The following is a 27,056-nucleotide window of genomic DNA, read 5'->3' as shown; positions in this document are numbered from 1 at the left end:
GCCTGGTTCTCCATATCTCTTGAGCCCTGTACATCACCTCATTTATATTACAATGATGCTGACAAAGTTAGTATAATTGAATGTACAAACAACATGTTACAAATATTCACCCACAAAAGCTTGATGTATGGAAATTAAGTATTTTCACAATTTTGGTCCTTATGTTTTGATGGACCAGTAGGTGTGTGTACATGTTCTTTCCAAATGAAATATTGCAAGTGCTTTCAAGAGGCAACACTGCAAAATTATGATGTATATCCTTGTACAAACTCAAACCAGTGTTAAGCTTCATTAGAAACCTGGCATGTCTCTGCTTTGGTAGACAAATAGCCATTTGCATCAGCCCAACAGTAATTGCAGTATTATTTTGTTCTATACTCTGCTGGCATCATCAACTTTCCTTTAGCTAATTTTATAGAACATTCAAGAGAGAAACATAAGTTGCCTCCTCTTAAACTCTAATTTTCACTGTCAGATTTGTAGTTGCCTTCAAAATACTTAATGGGAAGAAGGGGTTACATGATTTAGACATGTTTTGGTGGTTACGGTTTACTTGCACTGTGTAAATATTAACAGATTCTTGAGAATATTTTCATTTTGATGCTCACTTTTAAACATTTTTGTTGGCATTAGGATGGACCTTGGGAACACTGGCACAAGTGGTTCTTTAATGTACTCACTATTATTGCAAACATGTTTTTGCTCTGGTTTTTTTTTAAATTTTCCGTTTAGTACGTGTGTGCTCACAGAGAACCGTTTCTCCAAATACCCCGGGGGTTTTTATATTCTTGTCTGCAAATGTCCATTTGTGTGAAAGTTCTGAAAGGGTTACTTTACCATTCAATGGTTTGAGAGGCCACAGGATAGCCTAGTGTGAGATAACTGAAATTAAAAATTGAACGCAAATTTTGATGAACAAGGAGCGTTTACTGTCATCTGCATGTTTTCCACATTGTGAAACTGAAGCAACATTAATTCGGCCAGGCTTGCAAGAAGCTTGTTTTTTTTAAAAAAGCTGCAAACAACCCCAAATCTCTGACGTGAAGAGCTCAAGTGGAAAATGTTTCTAAGTGGATGGAGTGATTGGACGGGGGACCGGTCAATCAAATCATTCTCGGAGCCTGCCATGTTGTGAATGGAGGTTGAGGATGAATGAGCAGCGGCGGGGGCGGGGTTTCCGGTTCCAGGTTAGTTTGATACATTTCACGGATGTCAGTTTGCTGGGAGACACGAGCTTGAATCGCGAACAGGCGGTGAGGTGTGTTTGTTAATTCAGGCTGTTTTATACCGCATACAGCAACCTGATCAACCATGACGTGCTTGAGGTAAATAATTGTTAATTACATGCGTGTAATTAGTGTATTTAATTTGATCGGTGTTGCATTTATTTTGCAGTATTTTTTGTGCCTTGTGGCCTTTTTCCCCCTTTTTGAGTGTTTGCAGTTGCAGCCGCTGACAGTTACTGTGAGTGCAGTAAGCGGGTGAAAGGGCAGCAAGTAGGAGACATACACTGGATTAAATATTGCAGTAACCATAGTCGGCGTATATTATGCGCAGTCTCGTGCCAGGCATTTTCGAGATGTATGTCTTTAAGCACCTGTTGCATAGAAGAACGATCCCTTTGCGTACTGTCAGTGACAGACCATGATGAAAATCATTGGAGGTTTTAGATGTGTCAAGCACCCTACACTATATTCCCATGTGGAAAGTGGGATTGGATTTCGCTGCGCGCTCTTCAAATTCACAACTTCAAGTGATCCTCCACTGAGGAAATGGCATCTCCAAGTTCTGCAGCTCAGAGCACCTCCATTTGAAGATGGAATCATCCTATATCAGCACTTTGAATCATCAAGAAATTTCCTGTATATTGGTTACGTTCTTGCAAACTCTAGTTGCCTGCTTAAAACGAAACCCGAATGCCGAAATTGCTTGGTTAGACACAACAGTTAGTTGTGCCCTGGAGAAGCTAAACTGTTTCCTCGTTAACTTGGGCTCTTTTTCCTTGTGTTTACCGATTTTGACTTCTTAACTCGCCAAAGCAGAATGTATTTTCTCTTCCGTCTTCAAACCCTCCACACCGCACACACCGCCCCCCCCCCCCCCCCCCACACCACCACCGGCGAAGTTATACCACGTGCATTACAATGCTTTTAAACTGGTTATTTCATGGGTTCCGAAGTTTAAAATCCAACCTTTCCGCTGTCACTTTGGTATGGAAGGGATGAAGATAGCAATTTTTAAGAGTTGACATACACTTACGCTGAAGAGTGTACTTTCTGAAGGAACATCAATGTTGACCAAAATTAACTTGTTTTATCGTTATACGATGTTAAAGTGTTTATTGTTTTACTTTCCCCCAGTGCAGGACGGAAATAGTTTTAAGTACGATACCTTAATTTAAAATTGATAATTTGTCCATTACACACACTTTAAAGAAACGGTTGCTAAACGGGCACTCACATCTCCACGATGGCACAGAAATTGGGAATTTATCCTGTGGGAAGACTGTGGCAATCTCGTGTTCGGTGTGTGGTGCAGTTGCTTTTGATCTATATTTTAATAATTCAACTCCATCACACCTTTGGGTTCTAGAACTCCCAGATAATTTCCAAACATCACTATGGTGAAAAAGTTAAATTCATTAATTGGCTAGTATAATTTTTTAAATCCTGAAAGTGTCAAATAAAACAAGTATAATTTTAAAGATCTGAACATTATATTTCAGTTTATTACATGTAGAATATTTCAATACTTTTTAAAAATTGTATATTTGGATAACTGGATTTTGAGAATATCTGATTTTTTTTAAGAGGGAGCAGCTTATTGCATTTCCATTGGAATAGTTGGCTTTTAAAAATGTTGAAACAATTACTTAAAATTCACATTTTCCAAATATGAATGGTTAGTCTAAAGGATTACAATAGATTTGGCACTGCGTGTTGTCAGTGGAACAGTAACATCATGATTCCACTGCCAGTCAGCTAAAATAAAAATCTATGGATAGTAATGAATATGGGAATGATGGTGTATTTTTACAAAGGCCAGTTGATGCCTTGTCCTGCAACAGCAAAGCTTGAATGGTTTGCATAAACTTATGCACCCTGAAATGATATCACTATTTTTAAATTATTGCTATCTATTTACATATATTTTTAAATATTACATATATTTTTAAAAAGCACCTGCTGTGGAGCTGATGTGAGCAGTGACTCCTCTGTCTTGGTGTTTGATGTTCTAGTAGTTAATGACAGTCAAACTGTTGTTTTATGATAATTCCACAATATTATTTATAATTATGATATTAGAGCTTCATGATAGCTATTTTGTGTGTTTAGTAGATTGTCAGAAAATAAGTTGGTTATATTGTTATAAAATGGTGCAAAAAAGGAGAAACGCTTCCTGCAATCTAAACAGGACTGCAATTTTAAAAGTTGGGGACTGTTGAGGAAGCTGTTTCCACAGTTCCATTCCAATTTGGTTTCACAGACAGCTCATGACACATTAATATCTGGGGCAAGAGATATTACTGAGAAAGATAGGGAGTAATGCAAATTCATCATAAATTTTTGAGTGTCAAATCCCAAACAGTGCTTTGCTCGACAACTTTACTGAGCAATGATCTAATATAACGTACCATGGAGGAATGGGACATTGGTGTGCGTTGCAATTCCCAACACAGTCAGCTCCTGATTTAATTTGTTATCTTGGTCAGTTGCCCAGTACCGTGGAGCACTCCACATTTGGGCAGCAATAGACCAATTTAAGATAATTTCCATTCATCTCCTAATGGCGAGCTAATGTAGGTCTGTGAGCATGGGGCGATATATGAACAGGCCTTGGTGTGAGTTAGGATACTCAAAGAGAATTTAAAACTATGGTTTGCAACCTAAACCTTGTGTTTGAAGCCTTTTGATAGACTATATCTAAGTTGTAGTTATACAGGGAAATAAACATAATTATCCCACTTTTCCTCAGGTTAGAGACTTAACCTTCATCAGACCGTTTCTTCCTGTCACACTCCGATAAATTGTAAATGAAAGTTCAAGATCTTTTAGGTCTCTAGTCATACGTACTGTCCTTGACAATTTAAGTCCAGATAAGTCACTGTGAACAAGACACCCAGAAATGAGAGATTTCCTGTCAAAACAGTAGATGCCAACTTGTTCACCATCCAGGTCCTGTTGTTCCAAAGTGTATTGACAAAGTATTAGTCAAACAGGTGTGAATCAAACATCCTGCATCTCTCCGCACACAATCAGCTGAGTGGTGTACTGATAGATCAAATCCTAAAGTATCCTGTGAATGACCAATTTAACCTTTTCATTATATCTAGCCACAGTACAAATCCACAAATCACCTATGACTTAAAAAACAAAATCCTTAATCATACGTGATTAAATCAAATCATAATCTTCTCTGTTATTCACAAACCTTACAATATAGGCAGCAAAGTTATGGGTAAGCCTAAGTTTTTGCAGAGTGCTAGGTGGGAAACTGTTCTCTGTCTTTATTTTCTCTTTCGCCCACTGTTTTATCTTTCTTGTTCTTTGTCCTCTTTCCGTCTCTTATTGTCTCTCCTCTCACTTTCTAACAGTCTTTGTTCTTTCCCTTTTTTGCCATTTAATTTTGTCGCTTTCTCTCAATCTTTCTTTTCTCATTCTTCGTCTCTTTTACTCTTTCCCATTTTCCTCTTTCTCTCTTGTCTCTTTTTTAAAATCTTTCTTTCCTTCTTTTGCAGTTCCAAATGTCAGGGCAAGTAGAGATTATTCTGTCACACATCTGACTTCGCTTATGGATAGGCTCTGAAAAGTTGGGCACATTTTGGCCACAAAGGGAGAACCTAACGGTGAAAGGCTGAGTTTTATGTCATCTCTGATAGCAATTTTTTGAGATCCGCATTGACATGCTGTTAGTGGAAAAGGCTTCTTAGTATTCTGGGAGATCCTTTACCTCTCCCTGAGTAGGCAGACAGGAGTCAGTTTGATGTTTCATCCAAGTGATGTCATCTCTGACAATGGACACTTAGAACTGCACTGGAACCTTAGTCTACATTCTGTGTTTCAGTCCATTGTAAGACTTAACTTACATGTAAAGGTGTAACCAACTGAGTCAAGCTATAATATGAAACTGCCATGTAAGTAAGAAAATGAAGTCCCTAACACATCAAGATTCTTTGTTTATTTTGCCTCATCATTGCTTGTGGTGTCTAGTTTGCACACAGTGCATTAATTGGGGTGTGTACTCTTACAGTGCCAATATAATTTATTATATAGGTAGTAGTAAAGGAGCTACAAGTTCTTGCAAAGTTCTCTGAATTAATACTTTATTGTGTCAGCTTGTTGGATTATGATGACTCCATCTTGATGCAGTTTTGGTTTAACTTTTCAGTGGAATATTAGAACATACTCTTGTTTTCAAAAATGCAATGACCTAATTTTGAAATGAAATGTTTTCACTTTGTCTGCCAAATGAATCCTCCTTTCTACCACCCATGTGTGCTAGTTGGTTGCACAACAACCTTCATGAACAAAAATGTAAGTCATGATTCAGAGCCCACTTGGCACAGTTTAATGGAGAAGACAGTATTGCTTAGTAAGAAATTGACTTTGTAGCAAAGTGGAATGATCTTATTTGGTTAATGTCTGGTTCAGATTCATGGTTTTAGTAATGGTCAGAGAAAGATTTTGTGTAAAGGTGATGTAGAGATTCTGATGGGACCAAAAGAAAATATCGAAGTAGTTTGCAGGAATTTGTGTTATATTCTTTTATGTTTGTTAAATTTTCCTCTAAATATTGTTATGCTACAATTATAAGAAGTTTATTGCTGGATTCACTTTCTACTTTTTTTCCCTTTTATTTAATTTTGTCTAAACTTCATTCCTGGATACGGATTCCTAGCATAAATATTAACTGACTGTATCTATGTGCTTTGTCTTACTGATCTGATGACCGAAATAAGATGGATCCATACCAACCAATTCAGTTAGAAATTGTATGGAGTTAAGCTGTCGATACTAGTGGAATGCAGAATTATGAATATTTGTTATGATTTAACATGGTTCAAATAAGAGTGCATAGAAAATTCTAAAATAGTGTATCTTAACTTTAACACTAATTACTCCCAAGGGCAAAATGATGGTTTTTTTTCCCCAAATGGTAATGCAGTGTAAAATAGTTAATTGTGGTAAGGTTTTCTTTTTCAAAGTCAGTTCCCTGTGCACATTGTCAGTGAACATGTTTCCTGATTCATATCTTTAAGCCTTTCAAAAAAATAAATTGAGCAGCCTAGCATCTGTCATGGTTTTCTATTCTGATTTTTGAGAAAAGTTACAAGTGCCTCTTTCAGCTCTTCTGTACTGACAGTGAACTAATCATGCCATTGTGCATTGTTTTCAGACAAAATGCGTTATTTGGGATGGGAAACCCACTTCTTGACATCTGTGCTGTGGTGGACAAGGATTTCCTTGACAAGTAAGTTTACAAGATACTTTGATTTGATTTTTATTCAACAATAATATTTGTAGATCATGTCAAAATAGTGATATGGGCCGGGCCTACTGCTTGTTGGATTTTGAGCCATACACACAAAAGAACCTAGAACACGTAGAGAGAGAGAGAGAATGTGAAAATAATTTAAAATTGTATATTATAATAAAATAGGTTCCATGGATTAAAACTATTCATTTTGAATGTACAGAGAAAACTCCCCACCAACAGAAAATACTTCATTAACATAGGCTCTTCACCATAGCTAATATACAAGGATAAATACTCACATCCTTATGAAACAAATATATAATACAAGGATAAATACTCATAACATTGTGAAACAGCATTTCATCCAAATTATTGAGAGTAATACCACAATATCTGTAAGTTATGTTTTGATTGTCTAGTGAAAGAAACCAATAAAGGCAGAATGGAACACCATGATGCATCCTGGCTATTAAAATCGAATACGAACATACGAATTAGGAGCAAGAGCCGGCCACTTGACCCCTCGAGCCTGCTCTGCCATTCAGTAAGATCATGGCTGATCTGAGCGTAACCTGAAACCCACATTCCCACCAATCCCTGAAACCTTTCACCCCCTTGCTTATCAAAAATCTATCTCTAGCTCTGCCTCAGCTTCCACTATTAATAATATTAACACAGGGACAAAAAGAGGGCATGAACATTGGGAGCAGAATTCAGCAGGAAATTTAGCATTAATCAAGAAAATGTAGCTTATGCAAAACATTCAGTTAAGTTTGAGAATAAATCAAGTTTATTAATTTTATTTGAGTAGAGCAGTTTACGTTACTGCCCAGGAAAACCCTCATGAATGCAGAAAGACTGAAGGACAGCTACTGGGTTGTTTTTTTAAAAGTGGAATATGTTGAAACAAAATGTTGCAATAGAATATTTTACATTGGGATTTGATTCCCTATACACTAAACATTACACATTAGCATGGCTTAACCCATTTCTCTTTTCTTCTGGTCTTACTAATTTCTACAGTATAAGCCACAAATCAAGAGAAAATAAAAGAATGGTCATATTTGTACTGAAGCTTTGTCGTCTTGTTTTTATACTGAAATTATAAATAGTGAATAAATTCTGTCAAGCATGTTTGTGTTCTCATTTTGTTTCGTGTTTATTTTAGCGAACTTGATTATCACAGTTCAGAAGGCCTTGTAGTGTGACCATATATCTTCCATTTATCAATGTAAATTGTTTTATGTTATTGTAGGACAAGTCAGAAAAATTAAGCAAACCTGGGCACTAACTTTGTGTACATAGAAGCAGGCATGATTTTGAACCATAGCATTTCTTGGAACATAAACTGCAATATAACGGGGGAATAAGCAAAGTTTAAACTAATCCAACAGCATATGCAAATAATGTTGCTCCAAATATGCTTTCCCAAATCTCTATGTATTTGAACCTTAATTTTTCTGTAAAATAACATGAAAGATAATTCATCAATTGGTAAAATGGTGTTTTGAAAGGGCTGACCATGGATATCTTCCTCATTTTCTTGTGGTGTACTGACTTGTGCTAAAATTTTATTCCCAAAGTGTTTTTGGCAGCATGAGGTACAATTCTATTTCTGATCTGGAGCATTGTGTGGTTTTTGTGGCTTTAAGCTCATGAGTGTCAAATACTTCTGAAGGGAGATGTATTAAAATGTAAGCTGGAAAAAGTCACATTCAACAACAAAGCTTCTAGAATCTAGCTTGCAATTTCTTTCTTTCATATCTTTTATCTTTTCTATTTTTCCTTCCATGCCTCTTCTGTACCCATTTTTCTCACCGTACTCCTCCAGTACATACTTGTCTCCTTTCCTGACTCCTCTATCCTCTTGTTTATCTCTTGAAATTTTGTTTTCACTCTTGCCTCCACTTTCCATCTTTCCCCCACCCCAATTCTTGTTCGTTTCTTTTGGCATTTGCAATGCAAGCAAGTTTGCACATAACATGGTCCTTTCAAAGAGCCATGAGAACTTCTCTGTTTGAGTAGTGATATGGAATCTTTTGCATTTACCTGATCAGGCCTCAGTTTGCTACCTCATCTGAAAGACAGTACCCACATCAGTACTGCATTGAAGTGTCAGTGTGGATTAATAAATAGTGTTGTTAATACATTATGGTCTGCTTTAAACATCATGCGGGTTAAGATTCTACATGGCTTTTTTTCTCAATGTTTATCCTTTTTTACTTCAAAATATAGCAGCTAGCATCAATTCATGCATTCTGAGAACTGAACTGCAAAGTAATGAATTTGAGTGCCAATGCTTTGCTGTATGTGCAAAATCTTTACAGGTCAGTTGTTTTGAAGATAGGATGCTGCTGATGTGGTAGAAAATTTATGTAGCTGAAGCTGCTGTTTATACTGGGATTTCTTTATCTTCTTTGTGTCTATGAATAGACATTCTTAGTCTGATTTATTTTTATTTAAAGAAGTTCTAATTGTATTTCTCCCTGTGTTTAAAAGAAATAAATCAGATTTTGGGATTTATTGGTTACCAATATTAGTTTTAATTTCTTCACCAAAATTAATGTTAATTTTATTAAAATTAAAGTTAGAATATATATTAGTGCAGGTGTGTAATGCAGTTATTAGCCCTTGGGATGTCCTTTTTCTGCTAAGCTTTGAAAGTATATGTAAAAAAGCAAGTTTGATTAATTACTTGGAAATAAATTGCATGAATAGGAAAAGATGCCATGGATCCTCCCCCTTCAGGTGTCATGCCCTAGGTAGGCATTGGCAGCTATGGACTTCCATTTGCTTGGCAAAATACTGCAGTGGTTTGCTGTTGCCTTCTGCAGTATTTGTGAATGAATGAACTATGATGAATCAAATGGCCTCCCTTATCTTTAATTGGGTACATACTTCAGATTTTTAATGAAGCAATTAAAACGTTGATGAGCAAAGACGCAAATATTGTCAACTTCAATTTCTAAAAATCTTTTGATAGAGTTTTGCATGGGTTCCTTCTAATGGATAAAGAATTGAGTGAAATTGTAACGTGATTCTTCGTTGAAAGAGTTCAAAATGGGGCCCAGTGGCAAACACATTATTTTGAGATTCTGTGTGAGACCCTTTTCTGTTGTGGATTTCTATTAACAATTGAATGCATAACTAGTATGTGATATTGAATATGATATAAAAATGTATGCAAAAGTTGGCAGTCAGGAGGGTATTAGTAAGTTGCAAGATAAGAAGATTAAGTGAATGGACTTAGACAAAAATCTTTTCTAGTTTTATTTTATTAATGGTCTCTTGAAATCCAGTCATGATACAAATAGCCAGTCAGCCAAGCCAGAATCTTTATCGAGCCTGTCCTCGTACAAGGAATAAATGAAACTTAAATAATGACGAGATTAGTTCACTGTTGTATTTGACTGACTCTCTTGTAAGTTTTGATTTGACAGATTCAAAGTTCTATGAGGTCCTAGTACGTTCCCCACCCCTTTAAAGTGGGGGTGTTCTGCAACTGGATTTTGCCTGGCATACAAGGGGCTGGTATAAGTCTTTTCAATTCCTGTTTGTTGGCCCTGAGGACAGTTAAAATCCATGCAGCGTACGCTAATGGTAACTGAAACATCAATGGAAGCACAAAAGAAATATAACAAAAGGTAGCCTAATACTACTAGAGGTCTACATTTACTGGATAGCTTTAAAATCTTGGTTATTTATTCCACTGTGCTGCCAATGCAAGTTGCCCACAAAATTGGCCACTGATACATATCTGCACATGCACATTGATCCACACAGGAGCAGAAAACCAATGACGTTTGGCGGTTAAAAGACACTTGAAAAGTAAAACCGCACGTTTTGGTGGTGAGAAGAAGTGTTTGTAAGTTATTCTATGGCGAGAATGAATGTTTACATATTAGAATTACTGCATGGGATTTATTGTACCTTGTAAGGGAACGATCTAGGAATCTGAATAGGCTTTCATTCATTTATGTTTCAGTGCTATAAGCACTTTTTAGGCTGTAATGCGTAAATGCGCTTGCATATGATCTTCAAGTGTCGAAAGTGCTAAAGATTTAGAGCCTCCCATTATTTCCACCTGACTTGGCAGCATCAAGTATGGAAATACATCTGATAAGAAATGGGTAATGGAATTACAGACCATTAGTATGTGTTTATTTAACAGGATAAATGGGCCAGAGGTGTGGCCTTGTTTTTCTCTACATAAGTATCACACTGAATTTGGGAGAGTTTTGATTTCTGTCACTTGCAATTATGTCATGGAGTGAAGCGGTACAACCAAGCAATGGCAGCAAGTGCAGCCTGTTTATTACAGCTGATGGATTTAAGACACAAATTCACTTGAAAGGTAGAAGAGTGTTCTCTGCTTTAGTCAGTGACTAATAGGGTAAACTCCATGCTGGATTTTAATGAATGATTCTCATCCATAAATATAAAATATTTAAAAAGAAGTCTGGCTCAATAGCTCTTTTATTACCATCTGTACACCTTAGTGAGCTGTTATCTATAAATGTTTGTTTTTACACTCTTGTACCCAATAGAGGTGTGGATTAGTGAGTAAGTACAGCTGTTTCTGCCTGAAATAAACACGGTTCTCTGGGCAGTGGGAGCTAAATTCGATAGGCCCCGAAACTGGATGGGAGGAATCGTTAGCATGATTTACCTGTGCTCAAGGGGATAAAGGGGAACCGGTAGATGTATTTGGATTTCCAGAAGGCGTTCGATAAGGTGCACTTATAAAGTTATTGCTCACGGTATTGGTGGTAATGTATGAATTGAGGATTGATAAATACACAGAAGACAGAGTCGGGATTAATGGGTCTTTTTCAGGTTGGAAAGACTTAACTAATGGAGTGCCACAAGTATCAGTCCTAGGGCCTCAATTATTTACTACCTATATTGCTGACTTGGAGGAGGGGCAGAGCGTAATGTATCCAAATATGCTGACAATACGAAGATAGGGAAGGCATCTTGTGATGAGGACATAAGGAACGGGATATAGATAGGTTGAGTGAGTGGACAAAAATTTGGCAGATGGAGTTTAATGTAGGAAAGTGTGAGGACATGCACTTTGATAGGAAGAATCAAAAGGTAGACTATTATTTAAATAGAGAGGCGCTTCAAAAAAGTGCAGCACAGAGGGATCTGGGTGTTCTTGTGCATGAAACACAAAAAGTCAGCATGCGGGTGCAGCTAGTAATTAAGAAGGCAAATGGAATTTTGGCCTGTATTGCTAGGGGGTTGGAGTTTAGAAATAGGGAAGTTTTGTTACAACTGTACAGATTGTTGGTGAGGCCGCACCTGGAGTACTGTGTACAGTTTTGGTCCCCATATTTAAGATAGGATATACTAGCATTGGAGGCAGTTCAAAAGAGATTCACTAGACTGATTCCTGGGATGAAGGGGTTGACTTATCAAGAACGGCTAAACAGGTTATGCTTGATTCTTTAGAGTTTAGAAGAATGAGGGTGATCTAATTGAAATGTACAAGATTCTGAGGGGGCTTGACAAGGTAAATGTTGAGATGTTTCCACTAGTGGAGGAATCTCAAACTAGGGACAAAGTTACAGAATAAGGGGACTCATTTGAGACTGAGATGCAAAGAAATTTCTTCTCTCAGAGGATAGTGAATGTCTGAATTTCTCTACCCCACGAGAGCTGTAGAGGCTAGATCACAAAGTATTTAAAGAGGAGGTAGATAGATTTTTGAAATATCGGGAGTTGAGGGCTATGAGGAGCTGGCACGAGAGAGGAGTTGAGGCCTGGAGCATGATCTTATTGAATGGTGGGGCAGGCTTGAGGGGCCGAATGGCCTATTCCTTTGATTTCTTATGTTCTTATTGGCTGCAGTACAGGCAACAAGTCAGTTTAGTGCTGTCTGCTGTTACATGATTGCAGGGTCCAGCCAATGTTAGCTATGCTATTAATTGCTTCCCTTCAGGTGTCCAGTCAATATTGTAAGTGGCTAGCACTGATTAAAGCATCCTGCACCCACTGTGGCTTGAGCAGCTGCTGGGAGCCTTTTGAGTTGGCTCTGAGCTGAGAAGAAAGACTGATGGTGCATCATGGGAGAGCACGGGCTCCAAGGTTTCAAATGTTGTATTGAAGGCATTGATGGGGGAACTACAAAGTAGTTAGAGAGTTATATCTGCAGGGGGTCATGAGACCCTTCAGATGCATGGTGAAAAGGCAGTGAAAGTAGATAGCCATGGAGGTCAGTGGAGGAATCAAGCTCCAAGGAACTGGATGCAGCATTGCAAGAAGTTCAGTGACCTCACACGAGTAGTCAAGATCAGTGAATGCATCTTCAAGTGCCACGTCCTTCCAGCTACACCACTAGCCTCAGATGTTGCTCAAATCATAATACACCCAACAACAATCTTAACAATTATGACTCTTCTCCAGATCTGAAGAAGAGCCATACAGATATAAAACGTTAACTCTGTTTCTCTCTCCACAAATGCTGCCAGACATAAGTTTTTCCAGCGTTTTCTGATTTTATTTTAGACTTGCAGTATTTTGCTTTTATTTAATCTAAAAACCATGATTCATAGCTGACATCACAAGCTACACCTCACCCTCACACAGTACTCCTGCAAGCCTCACACTCGCATCTCATAGCTTCCACACACAGCTATTTCACCATGGCAGCCACATCAGCCACACAGATTGGAGAACACTCACTGACACAAAAGTAAAGTACTGCAGATACTGAAAACCTGAAATAAAAATACAACATGTTGGAAAGTTTCTCTCCACAGATGCTGCCTCACTGCTGAGTATTTCCAGCATCTTTTGTTGTTACTCACTGACACACTTCCCCCTCTTGCATGATGAGATTGTGCACAATTGGCTGCAGCCAAAGCTAACTGGAGGGTCAGGCATGCCTGCATCTCCTGATGCCCATGAGAAAGATAGTGCTGGCCATTGTTGGGCCATCCATTGCTGAGGCCATCGCCGGCCGAGGGGTTGAAACCATCAAAGCTAACAATATGTTCCTGCTGATCTTCCTCCTCACATCCCACTTCCTTTTCCCATGCTGTCTTCAGATTTGCAGAATGCAGACGGTGTAAGCATGCATCCCTGTCCCCACATGCAACCTTACCCTTGTGCCTTTTTCCTTTTAGATACATGAGAAGTACAACCTGGCCCGACATTGAAAGAAAAGCAAGAAGTGATGAAGGAGACAAGGCATCATCACCTGATTTTGCACTCATAGCCACCAGCTTGGACACTTGATGTCTGTAATTTACAGGATAGCTTAGAGATGGGATATACACATGGTGAGACACTGGACAAAAGTGGGCAGCAGCGAGGGCAGCTTACTAACATACAAACTAAGGCTGCTTCCAGAATGTATATGGATTGCAATGCGCAAAGAGGCTTACAAATATCATAACAAGATTACAAGAATTGCTGAAGCACTGCCCTAAGGGAATGGCAATGTATCCATGGACCATGAGCCTGCCATCCTCGCTGGGAGACACCATTTGTTTTTCCACCACTGCCACTATGCCAGTGCTCTTGCTGTTGCTTTCCAGCCAGCCTAAATCTCAAGACAAGGAACACTATACTCGAAAGTATGGAGACTTGCCCATGAAATACAAGTGCAGAAATAATTGTGGTGAGACTTTGGAGAAAAGTAGATCCAGGAAGATGTAATTCATGCTTTTAAAAAACATGAAAGGATGGCATGTAGTTAGGAGTTAGCATGTAGTTAAGTAAGATAATCAAATAACTAGCAGTAGGAGGAATCTGAGCTGTACCTATAGATTACGTAGGCAGAATGTGATTAAATGGCAGTGAGTATTTCTTTGAAGTTTGCGCTCTGGACTAGCCTACTGCAAGATGTACTAAGTATTCATGTGCTTTCAAGAAAACATTTGATAAATTACTGATTGGGAAGTATATTGTGACATTTATTGATTGGATATGTTTGCTGATTATTGAATCTTGGTCTCCTGGAGTTTGCTTATAGGTGACTGAAATTTTTTTTGGAAATGGTTCCAATTTATTTTTTGTAGAGAACATTTTACTGCTTGTGCTAGGTACAGAGAAAAGCTGTTCCACCTTTGCCTTTAGAGAATAGAGAGGCTTGAAAGACTTTTAAAAGGTCTCCCAGCCTGACTCCAAAGCTCCGAGTTCATCTATAAAGAAATTGGACCTCCTGATGCAATAATTATGAGTGCCTGACTTCCTGCTGATAATTCCTCTCTTGGAAGTAATCCTGATATCTGATCCTCAGCCACCTGAATTTACCTGAACTACAATTCAAGAGTAGGAAAAGTGTCCTTCTTCATTGGTCTCACAAAGACACAGTTAACTATTCTTTGGCTTAACACTTTGTAGAGTCTTTAATTGGACTATCTTTAATTGTAGCTTTCTCAAGTGTATGGTGTATGATTGACGTAGCATTTGGATCTTTTGGGGTGAGTGTGTGAATAAATAATCCTCTTTGTTTAAACCCACAAAAGTCTGCTGCTCATACTTTTTAAATTGACCGCACATTGGCGGGGGTTTAGAAACACACACATCTACCTTTTCAAAGATAAACCACACTTGACTATGGACAGAAGGGAAGGGAATTGCAGTACAGCTCTCCTCCTCTGTGTGTATCAATTAACTTCTGTTACCAGTAACCATATGAATTTTTTGGTAGAATTTTTTGAATTTGCCACACCACTATGTAGTTCTAATTTCATTTTTTCCATTAAATTTCTTATTTTTCTTAATGACTCAATTGGTTATCATAGAATCCCAGAAGGTCCTCGGTTTTATTTTGATTTCTGCTAACTCTCTGCCAGAGTGGCAGAAGGACATGATCATAGCTTTAGTGCTGGTGAGATGGGGGAAGTAAAATTATTGCTGTGGTTCCCATTTCTAATTATTGTCTAACCACTCTCCTGGGAACTTCATGATGAGAATAAGTTCAGATTTTGCTCTCACTCTACCTTACATACGTGCACAGGCAATTGACTAACATTTCAACTTTGAAGGAAAATGGCCATTTATTTTTTTGGTACTTTGATAGGGGTTTTTAAAATTCAGAGTATTTTGAATTTGTTCCCTGCACTTGTGTTCAGAGCTTTTGGCTCTAAATCGATTTTGCATTTTCAGTTATGCTTGCTCATTGTTTGCTGCATCACTTAGCTTTCCCATATCACAACCAAGTGAGTATTCAAATCAAAATTATCTTGAGCTACCTAGAGCTGTGTGCTGTCAAAATCTATCACCTAAGTCTTGAAGACCAATGAGAGGACAGACGATAGAGCTACATAAGAACAGGAGGAGACCACTTAGTCCCTTGAGCCTATTCTGCCATACAGTGAGATCATGGTTGATCAGCTTAACTCCATTAACACCTTTGCCCTATACCCCCCCCCCCCCCCCCCACAAACCGCCTTTGTCACATATCTTACCAAACCTTTGGATAACAAATTATCCATCTCAGATTTAAAATGAACAATTGACCTGGCAGCAATTGTCATTTGTGGAAAAGAATTCCAAGCTTCCAGCACCCTTTGGGTGCAGAAATGTTTCCTAATTTCAGTTCTGAAAGATCTTGCTCTAATTTTTAGCCATGTCCCCCAGTCATAGACTCCCCAATCTGTCCTAACTGCTCGCCTTGATATCATGAAAATTTTGAGCAAATCGCCCCTTAAAGTTCTAAATTTCAGAGAATGCAACTCTGTCATCTCTCCTCATAATGCAAGGTACTGAGTATAAAATATTGATCTGAAGCATAAAAAACATTGTTAGTTTTTCTTAAGTTAAAAGAACTCATCCCCCTCTAGATTTATATCAACTCTTGCATCCTGCATGTTTTATGCATATCTCTTTTCTGTGCTGTACCACCTATGGCAGAACATTCAATCTCAACCGTACTCGCTGGAACCCACTCCCTCAGCCTCTGTGCCTTTCCACCTCTCAAAACTTCTTAAAATCAACCTTTTTAACCAAACTTTAAGTTATCCCTTATTGTTCTCTCCATGGCATGATATCTATTCTCTCCCTGCATAAAATACTTGTCATTATTGGTGCAGGCAACATAAGTACAAATTACTTAAAGGCAAATTCAGAATTGATGTCAGAGTGTTCTTCATGCAAAAAGAGTGACTACTTTCTAAACTAAAGTCTCTGAGCAGGGCAGTGTTAGTAAGGATCCTAGAATCTTTCAGGAGGTAATTAGATACTACGATTAAAGGATCACAGTTTCAATGGAAGGATGAGCTGTAAGACCATTTTTGTTTGTCTGTTTCTTTGGGATCAACATGCAGTCTTAATAACTTTAAGATCGCTGAAAAAAATGTCTAAGCTTTTTGTCTTGCACTCATCAGGACACCCACAAAAATACCAATATAAGAGGGAAAGCAACAATTTATACTGTACGTGAAGAGTGCCTGATTGGTTGGCAATTGGCGTTGCCATGGAGAATGTACCACTGGTGACTGATAGTTAACTACCAAGCATTGTTTGAAATTTAAACCAGGCAGCTTGACCCTGATTGGTCAAGGTATTGCCCTGAGGAATGAGTCAGCAAATGGCTGTCAGTTATTTTGTTTAACTGAAATAGGCACAATGTAAGTACATGTTTTTTCTGTCTGCATTTTTTGGTCTGATGAGTTTGAATCACTCTTGACATCAGTGTAGAGAATGTCACGGTTTAAACTCAATAGATGCTTTACAGGCAATGAGCTTTAGTATAAAGCCCTTCCCAGCCCCAGCCCCAACCCTGTATTAGTGAGCTGATTCTTTGTGACTTTGTACTGGAAGCTACAGATATTAATACATAGGGCCCTGTTCTTTGCAGACAAATAGCATGTACATACATTAGCGTGAATAATTTCTCCTAATCTTTCTCTCAACTCGGTTATAATTTTGAATTGATGACCGTCTCTCCACTGACTCCCCAGCCGGATGAAAAATTTTCCATATCCATCCTATCAAAGTTCAAAGACTGTCTCATTCAGAATAAGTTAATTGGATTTTTATAGGGTTTACTGTTTGCCTTGTGTGTTGAACCCTAAGCTCTGGAGTTACCTCCCTAAATCTCTTTGCCACTCCCTGTTCCTAAAAGATTACATTGTTGATCAAGGTTTTGGTCACCTGGCATAATATTTCACTTGACTCAGTGTTAAATTTAATTTTATAATCACTCCTATGAAGTGCCTTGGGATGTTTCACTACGTTAATGATGCTATATAAATACAAGTTGTTGTTGCCTGAAGTAGGACCTATGAAGGATATTGAACAGAGATTTGAAACTTCCCCAGAAGCAGAGGATGTGCTAATCATAACCCCTAAATGGCTTTCTGGCGCCCAGCCAGTTTGAATTAAAAATGGGTCACCGTGCAGGCAGTGGAATGGAAATGTGAGAGAAAAATAACTCTCAAATATCTATGGTTTTAAAATCCATATTCTGGTATATTTCATACTTTCTAAAAGGGAAGACTTTTTTATGTGCCATTTGTGCATCTGGGAAAGCTTTGAATAAATCTTTCTCTGAAAATAAATCATGCAACTGATTACCCAGATGGGCTACGTTTTGATGCACTTCAGTGTCCTGATTGCAAACAGTAGAAGGTTACAATGTTGTAGAATAATTCTGTATAATTTTACAGAATCATTATGCTTTCCGTGTCTAGGCCCAAGTTGCTCTTTGTAAAAGAGATGATTCATTGATACCAACAAGTGCTTTCTGGAGGCATAGAAGTTATACTGACACCAGAGTTATATAATGCACTAACCACACTGAGGCAATGAAGATGCATTGTTTTGATTATCAGGCATATAAACCTATTTTTTTAATATATGTTGATGAACTTAATGGATACCACGAAAAATAACCAGTTTCCCACCACAAATAAGTGTATGTTATGGTTCAGCTTCTCCAGTTTGCCTTGGGACTACAGTCTTTTGGGCATTATGTCTACAGTCCTTTTATGATTAGGCTTACAATTGAATAACTCATTTTTTGGTCTCATGAGTTTGAATCACTCTTGACGTCAGTGTAGAGAATGTCACAGTTTAAACTCAACAGACTTTACAGTCAATGAGCTTTAACATAAAGCCCTTCCCATCCCCCATCCCTGTATTAGTGAGCTGATTCTTTCTGACATTTTGTTGTGTTATGCATGCATTTCCTTTATTCTTAAATATTTTATTTTATGTTGCTATAAGACTAGAAGTTGGAAGGTCACAACATTACATGTAAGTACATAAAGCACACATTGAAAAATTGTAGTTTCCATTATCTTTTGAAAAAATTAATTCTAAACAGCTGGGTAATTTTCTCTGCCTGATTTAGTAAACCAGAGCATGGCATTGATGTGCAATTTGCCCTTCACCAGTAAATAATTGATGAGACACTCGGTTGCTTATTTGTGTTCTAAGTCCCGATGAATGATAATGTTGATCACAGAGTTGCTTTTGAACTTGATCATTATAATTCTTGAGTTAGCTTCAGTACTTTCTAAGGTTTTTACTAAATCCCATGTGTAAAAATATTTCTCAGGTAATTTTGGACATTGAGTTCATGTTTGTGTTTGCATCAGAACGGTCTGGATCTTGCTGTGCTATTAACGCTCACTGTTACTACTGGATAAAATTGACAGCAACTTCTGTCTTCTGCACGTGCACAGGTGAATGCAGGAATCCGTAACTTGCTGGCAGTGATATCCTGGTGCTCTACAGGCTGTGGTGTTGCAGCCTTTGTCAATGGAAATAAGCACTGCACAGCTACAGTGTCTCAAATCCGACTATCCAAAAAATAGTGATCTATGAAAACCGACTTTTTTTTAAGCTCCCATGCATGAATTTTTATTTTTATTATTAGATTAATAAAATAACTTATCAGCTTGTGGGCCTGAATGCTACATTGGCGCGGTGGTGTGCCGGCTAGTTATCAGCTTTGCGTGCTTGTCTTTTTCTAAATGTTTTTCAGTCCATTGTGGGGTTTTACTTGGAGCTGGTGTACTTGGTCACCGCCTTTGCCCCTTCCGACATGGCATGCTTGGCCAGTTCCCTGGGCAGCAGCAGGCGCACGCCGTCTGGATCTCCCAGGAGCTGATGGTGCTACACTTGTTGTAATGGGCCAGGCAGGAAGCCTCACCCACGATGTGCTTGAAAAAATCGTTCAAAATTAGTTCATAATGCTCATGGCCTTCTAGGAGATGCTGGTTTTGGGGTGAACCTGCTTCATCACTTTGTAGATGTAGATGGAGTAATCCTCCTTCCTCAACCTTCACCGCTTCTTGCTGCCCTTTGCTGATGGCTTCTTTAAGGCTTTCTTTGCTCCATTCTTGGGAGCTAATTTCTTCTCATCAACTATCTTCAGTTTTTTCTGCACTTCCAGTGGCCTGAGCGACCCTTGACTGCTTGACCTGCAAAACTGGCAAGATCCAAAGTCCGGCACGGACTCGATCCCAAGGTTGCTGATTTAGAGACACCGCACCTGAAATGTTGTGAACTTGGTGTATTTGCCCACTGTTCTCACTCAAGACAGATGAAAGTGTTTTGGCTCTATAAGCAAAAATAATTACGTTTGTAATGGCAAAATAAGTTTAATTGATGTTGAACTGTCTCTGACCCTGAAAATGTAATTTTTACAGGCATAGTATTTCATTCCCTCAAAGAAATGAATGTAACTTAAAAATTTGTAAAAAAACATTTGTTTTCTTCTTTAATGTCTCTCCTTTAAATCCCGTTTATATGTCCCAATCTTTATCTAGCTTCCTGTGCAGTGATTTCAGTGTGAACTTGCTGTTTTGCAATCTGTGTCGCTCAGTGAGGTTTCTTCAACCCCAAGCGAGGAGACAAAAAATGTAGGCTGTGTTCTAGGTGTGGCCTCACCAATGCCCTGTACAGTTGCAGCAAGACTTCCTTCCTTTTAATACTCCAAACCCCTTGCAATAAAGGCCAACATTCCATTTCCCTGCTTAATTATTTGCTGTACCTGCATTCTAACTTTGTGAGATTCATATACAAGGACACTCAGGTCCCTCTGTACTGCAACATTCTGCAGTCTCTCTCCATTTTAATAGTTTTCTGCTCTGTATTCTACTTTATGCCTGATGGCTTTATAATATAAGGTGAAATCATGTATTCTATTTTCCAAAAAATATCTGCCATTACTTCAACTGTCCAGGTTAGCATATCAATTTGGGAAAATAATATTCTAGACTAAGTTGTAACAAACTTGAGGTTTCCCATGGGGCCAGGAATTCAACATCTGGAGACATTTGATTTTTGAATATTTTACATTCTGAAATGATATAGAAAGTTAGGAAGTGAACAGGGCAATAGAAACTGCACTGTTCTCCAGCTGAGAAGATTGTAGATTATGTACTGTAGAACTTCCACCCACAGTGCTTTTGAGCCGACCTGCATGGCTTGTGATACTCAGCCAACAGTTTTCTGTGTCTCATTGGTAAAGAAATTGATTTATGTTTTCTCATTTCTCTCCCCTTGCCCTCAGCTCAGTTCCCAAATGGCTGATCGCACAACTGACAATCAGACACTAGCCAATTGAAGCAGGATCTTTACACTAATGCATCCTCTTGGGTTGCAGCTTAATTTAATCTTTCTTTAGGAGTACTTTTGTAAAGGGCTTAGTTTTTGCTGGAAGATCAGACTATATTTAGTTTATAACTTCTCCAGAAGTTATTTTTAGGACAATGTATACTCATAGCTGAAAATATTGTGGGGATTGTTACACTTTAAACACAAGGAATTCTTGCAAAGACTTCTTTTTAAACCTTCAATTTATTTCTTGAATTAACAATAACTGTTTATGTTCTTGGGAGTTTATTTTTTGTAAATATTTTGAGTAATGCTTCCTTCATAAGCATATAATTGCAATCTGATTTATACATAGTTTAATCACTAGGAAGTTTGCAATGATTTTTTATTTTGAATAAAATGGGATATTATCAGTAATGGCCACTAAAATAGCATGCTTGCGAACCTTTAGTTTATTGATGTAGTCTAAAGAAGATTGAGTCCTCAATGTTCAATTTATTAATAAAATAGTTGTTCATTGAAAGTTTGTTATCAATCGATTAAATATGGATGTAAATTTCCAAACCAGTCCTTATGTTTAACAAAGCTTTAATGTCCTTAGTGCAATTAAAGTTCTGTTCATACTTGGCTTTTTGGAACTGCAGTGTCATTTTGTATGAAATAATTTGGGCAGAATCAAGTAAGAACTAATTTTACTCTTTTATTTAGACCTAAAAATGAACTGTAGTATTTTCGTCCCCATTTTCTCCTCTTCTGTATGAAAGCTGAGAGTCAGTTTGACGGGTGGGGACGAAGGCGTGTGGAATAGAAAAACTGTTAACTGCTCTAGTGGAGAGCAAGAAATGCTTAAATAGAAGTGATAACAGCACGAGGCATAATGAGAGAAATCAAATAAATATAATACATATACAAAACTGTGTGTGGTGATAGGTGACAGAAAAGCACGAAAATCTGACGTGCATAGAGGGCAGATGTTTTAGGTCGGCGGGCGGGGGTGATTGGCAGGTCCGGGATTGGCCGGGGAACAGACTGCCGACTGCGATTGACCCTTGACTGCGATTTCACACCGGCTGGCCAATTAACGTTCAGCCAGCGTGAAGAGTGCCCTGAAATGTTCAGCGCAGTTGGGGTGGGAGTGGGAGGAGGGCAGGCGCTGATGTAAGTGTGGGTGCAGGCAAGCGTGGAATGGAAGTTCCCTGACAGCAGAGAGCTGCCTCAGGGAGCTGAAGACTTCAAAAGTATTAATTATACATTATAAAAATCCTGTCCATAGATTTTAATTAACTGCAACGGCCACCTGGCTGATTCACCTGTCTGCCAACCATGAGGTTGGATGGACCACGAATAATTGGAGACAACTACAACTTTAATGGGCTTAATTGCCCTCTTAATTGTTAGCAGGTGCGCTTCCAACTTTTGTGTGAGCCTGCCAACCAACATATCACACGAGTGTGGGATGACGTCAGGACATTTGCCTGACGTGATCACATGCTGTTTTACGCTCAAGCGGGTTGGGTGCGTGCTTGCATGCTGATCTGAAAATTTTGCCCAGAGAGTCATACAATCATTATGACACAGAAGGCAACCATTTGACCCATCAAACTCATGCCAGCCCTCTACAGAGCAATTGAACTTGTCCGATTGCCCCGCTCTTTCCCCATAGCCGTGCAAGTTTATTTCCCCCCAAGTGCTCATCCAATTTCCTTTTGAATATTTGAATTCCAAGATTTCATATTGGAATATAGTTCATGGACACATCACTTCTCTGAAACGTCATTCAAGTGACTGAGTGCAGTCATTGCATGATACAGTTTTTTGTACAGGGGCAGTTGGGAAGGGGTAGAAGAGGTGTGTCCTCTCATGCAAGGGTCGCCTATTTGTGCTCGGAAGAGAGAACCCCAAAAGATGTGTACTTAAAAAGGAAAAAACGTAGGGGTGGGGATGGTGTTGGGGAGAGTGAAAGAAGGGAGTCGGATTAACTGTAGCTCGTTTAGAGAACTGGCAGAAAAACAATGGAACAAATGGCCTCCTTCTGTACTGCATGATTTTATGATAAGCACCTCCTCTGGCCATACAAGGGACACTTCCATGTGCAATTTTGTAAATTAGCTTTATCTGAAATAGCTGGGATAAAGAAGGGGCAGTCAGAAAAAATATTGCTTTCTCATTTGTAGAATTTGGATCTCACTCTGCTAGTTAAGAATGTTATGATCTCAGTAGAGATTGGTAAGACTTTTGTTTTATTTTAGAACCCAAAATTCCAGGTATTTACTAAAAGAATGAAGCTACAAGATTCACAGCTTAAAACAGAAGAATTTTACTACTTCAAAATCAAAGATCATGAGCATTAACAGCTACCCTCTACCTTAAATAATCAGTTACGTAAAAGATATTAAAGTACAACGAACACAGATACTTTCTTCTACACCTGTTTTACTTGCCCGCCCTGCGCCCAAATCCGATACTTAACAAAAGTTGGAAGATTAACCACTTGGTCTGAGTACTGCTTTGACGTTTCATGTAAGGGCTAATATTTCTTAGTTGGTTGTTCCAGTTCTGAAGAAGAGTCATATTGGACTTGAATTTCTGTTTCTCTCTCCATGGATGTTACCAGACCTAGCATTTTTTGTTTTTATTTCAGATTTCCAGCATCCACAGTATTTTGCTTTTATTTTGATAGGTTTTGGGCCTTCCACATACTTTGGCAATTTTTTCTCTTCAGATCTCCTCCAACTGTCCTGCGGTTGCAAACTTCGTGTTGAGCATGGGCGTCACGAGCGTCTTAAGCATAGCCACCTTGGATCGGAACTCTCCTGGTTTTAATATTCTTTAACTTTGGAGTCTTGCATCTAAAACTTTCTTTCTTCTCAGCTTGACTATACCAGAAATTTAACACAGTGGTATGTCAGTTAACAAGAATTTAAATTCTTTTAGCCACCAGACAGAATTTCAACTGAATTCGGCTAAAAGAGACGTTCCCTGCTTGTTCTAAACTCAACTTCAAACAATAAAAACCTTGTTTGAAACAGAACCACACCCACAGTCTATTCACCCCTATAATTAACTTATTGGCCCCTTTTCTGTTGTTTATCACCCAGGCAACTTGGTCACATGATCAGTTAATGGAAGCCAGGTGCTTTACCAGAAATCATATCTAGAGAAACTGAATTCCTAAAGACCATTACCGAGCATAAAGTATAAGCTTTTTCATCCAAAAGCACGTTGGCCATCACAAGAACTAAATTGTTCCTGACAGGAGAATGTATTCTTCCTTCAATAAGTACTTAATATCATAACCAAGAGTCTTTTTTTGTTTCTTACAAATGAGAACTGTAAACGATGCATCGTTTTGTGCAGTAACATTTGATATTTTCACTCTGATTTAAAGGTACGGACTGAAGACAAATGACCAGATCCTGGCTGATGAGAAGCACAAAGAACTGTAAGTTCACTTTAACTGAGTAACTAACTACACAGTCTGAAAAATGCTTCTGAACCTTGAATAATGGATTTCCTCAAAATTTGCAACGTCCTGTTACGCCCTTAGATAGGCCCCAAATGATACTGAATGGATTAAGTTGTAGAACTTGGTGGTCCTGCTTTTCACTTGAAAGGATGATCTACAGAACTCACTGCTAGTGACCCAAAGAGACAGTAATCACAGTCCACTGCAATGAGAGGGATTGTAATGTAGTTCTTTTGCTATTTGCCTCAAAATACTGTAGAGGATACCAAAAAAATAAGGATATAAGAAATAGGAGCAGAAGCAGGCCTTCGACTTCTCGAGTCTGCTCTGTTATTCTGTAACAATGGCTAATCTTAGACCTCAAATCCACTTGCCTACCCAATCCCATACCTCTTGTCCAAAAGCCTGTTGATCTCAGCTTTGAATATACTCTGAACGAGTACCCACAGCCTTCTGAGTAGAGAATTCCAAAGATTTGAGTGAAGAAATACCCTGTCAAGCCATCCCTGAATCTTTTGTCCTGGTTCTGTATTCATACTGTTGAGAAATAATTTTGATGACAGTGTTCATAAGTTATATCAATAATATACTTTAAGGTATTTCTTTTAAACAAACAGTGCATTTTCTGTAGGAAATGAATATTGAAAGGATCCACTTCCTGAGCTAAAGAAAATGAGGGGAAAGGAATTGTGCAGCTTAGTTCCCCTCTCTCAGAATACTTAAAGATAGAATATGCATTTTGTGGAGTCGTTGCTCTGATGGTTAGTCCTGATCAGTGAAAATTTACTTTGAATCTCGTGTTTCTGAGAGTTGCCTGTGAGAACACTGGTAAATATTTGTTATAGATAAAGGGGTTTTTATGTTAACCTTGGGTAGTTACATTCAAAATAAATCATTTATGGAACAGTGGTTTCAAGAATGTATACTGAAACAAATTTTGCTGAGCTATGTAACAAACGTTTGAACTAAAATAATCTTCATAAACTGACACATAGTCGCTGACCTTTTCAATCTGTCACTGCCGAAAACACAGATTAAGAAAATATCCACTTAATGGATTTGAAAGCGCAACCCTTTGTGGTGTAGTTGGATGTTTCTAATGAGTAAGGTTCTTCATTTTGCAAAAGAACATCAAATTCCAAATGAGAAAAAGTCATTTGGTCTGTTGAGCCTGGCCCAGCCAGAGTCCACATATAAACATATAATTTTTCTATCATGGACAAATTCCTTTTCATGTACCTGCCAGGCACACTTTGTCTTTCATTAGCAGAATTAAGTTGTGCAATTTGTTCCTTTTATTTATTATCCAAACCTCTCATCTCTCTTTTAACCATAAAGATTTACATCTTCCCTAAAATTCTTTGCTTCTACTTCTACTTCAGCAAACATTGAAACTAGGTGCCTAATAAATATCCACAATAATTGCTATTTATCCTCTATTACACACTTACCTCTTTCAGGGGTTCAGGTTAATGTAACAATTCTCATTTTACGAGTATGTTTATAGAATATTTTTAACTTTTTAGTATTTGATGAAATTCTCACTTTGTTTCTTGGTTCCTTTCCTCATCCTTCCCAAACCCTTCCTTATTTTCTTTCATTCTCTTGTGTCATTTTATTCATGCCTGTCAGCCCCATGTATTCTCAACAATTTTATTATCTTTCTAATCTGTTGTTTGCCCATGGCATCCTGAAACTTGAATTAGCCTAATTTTTAATTGTATAAGTTCACTCTGCTACTTTGTAAAAATTCAATTCTATGTACCAATTTCTTCTTCACTCTCTCTTAAGATCTGCCCCCTGTGCTTTTGTATTTGGATCTTAAACTGTAGCATATTATGGGCACTAGTTCTAGGTGCTGCTCACTCATATTAGCTCATCTACCCGCCCTATTTTGTTAGACAAAACTGGATCCAGCAATGCCCCTCCTCCTGAACAGAATTTTGAATTCCATTTCCTTTTCTTCATTTATTCCCTTTTTGTCCCAATCAATGTATTTAAATATTGTTTAGCAATGGTTTTGTTTTCTATTCTTTCCCTCTGTTCTGTCTACAGATTTCACCTTCCATATCCCTCCCACAGTTAAGGGTGCTTGCACTGCAGCCACTAATGTAATAATCCCTTTTCATCTTGGATGTGTAACAATATTGCTGTGCATGTTGTGTGCCGTATTCCCTCGCAGTAGAAACCGTGACAACAGTTTGGAAGTACTTAATTGGCTCTGAAATGCTTTGGGATATTCTGAGGTTGTGAAATACACTGTCTATGTGAACCCTCCCTTTTTAAAATTCCTTTTCATATTGATGCCTCAATTTTTTTGTGTATATCATGCATTTCCTCCACCAATATTGCCATTCTTCTTTCTGTTTTACCTATTAGATCCTCCTAAAAATAATATAACTGCTCAGTTTGCAGGCAAGTTTATGTTAGTGCGATGAACTCTATAATCTTCCTGTGACATCATTGCTTCTAATTTCTTCAGTTTATTTCTCTCATTGAGCATTTAACATATTTTTTTATCCCTTTGTATTTAATGCTGTTTAGATAAAAAGGAAAAATAACACGCCCTTTAATCTCAACATTTATT

The 27,056-nt window shown here is 38.1% G+C and overlaps 1 protein-coding gene across 3 annotated transcripts in view; it reads left to right on the top strand.

The window, feature by feature from the left end:
- LOC121270828 (adenosine kinase-like) overlaps positions 1-27,056 on the top strand; it is a 227,159-nt gene that overhangs the window by 17,054 nt on the left and 183,049 nt on the right. For 2 of the 3 annotated variants that reach the window (XM_041176305.1, XM_041176304.1), the window contains exons 2-3: positions 6,397-6,471; positions 24,392-24,445. In XM_041176305.1, the coding sequence (XP_041032239.1) occupies positions 6,397-6,471; positions 24,392-24,445 (129 nt within the window). Of the gene's footprint in view, positions 1-1,173; positions 1,326-6,396; positions 6,472-24,391; positions 24,446-27,056 lie in introns of those variants that run through there. The other variant, XM_041176306.1, reaches the window with a different exon arrangement.

The sequence above is a fragment of the Carcharodon carcharias genome, chromosome 28, assembly GCF_017639515.1.
Source record: "Carcharodon carcharias isolate sCarCar2 chromosome 28, sCarCar2.pri, whole genome shotgun sequence".
In the NCBI taxonomy this organism is placed as follows: Eukaryota; Metazoa; Chordata; class Chondrichthyes; order Lamniformes; family Lamnidae; genus Carcharodon; species Carcharodon carcharias.
The sequence above is the reverse complement of the archived record's forward strand: the minus strand, read 5'-3'. Positions and strand labels throughout refer to the sequence as shown.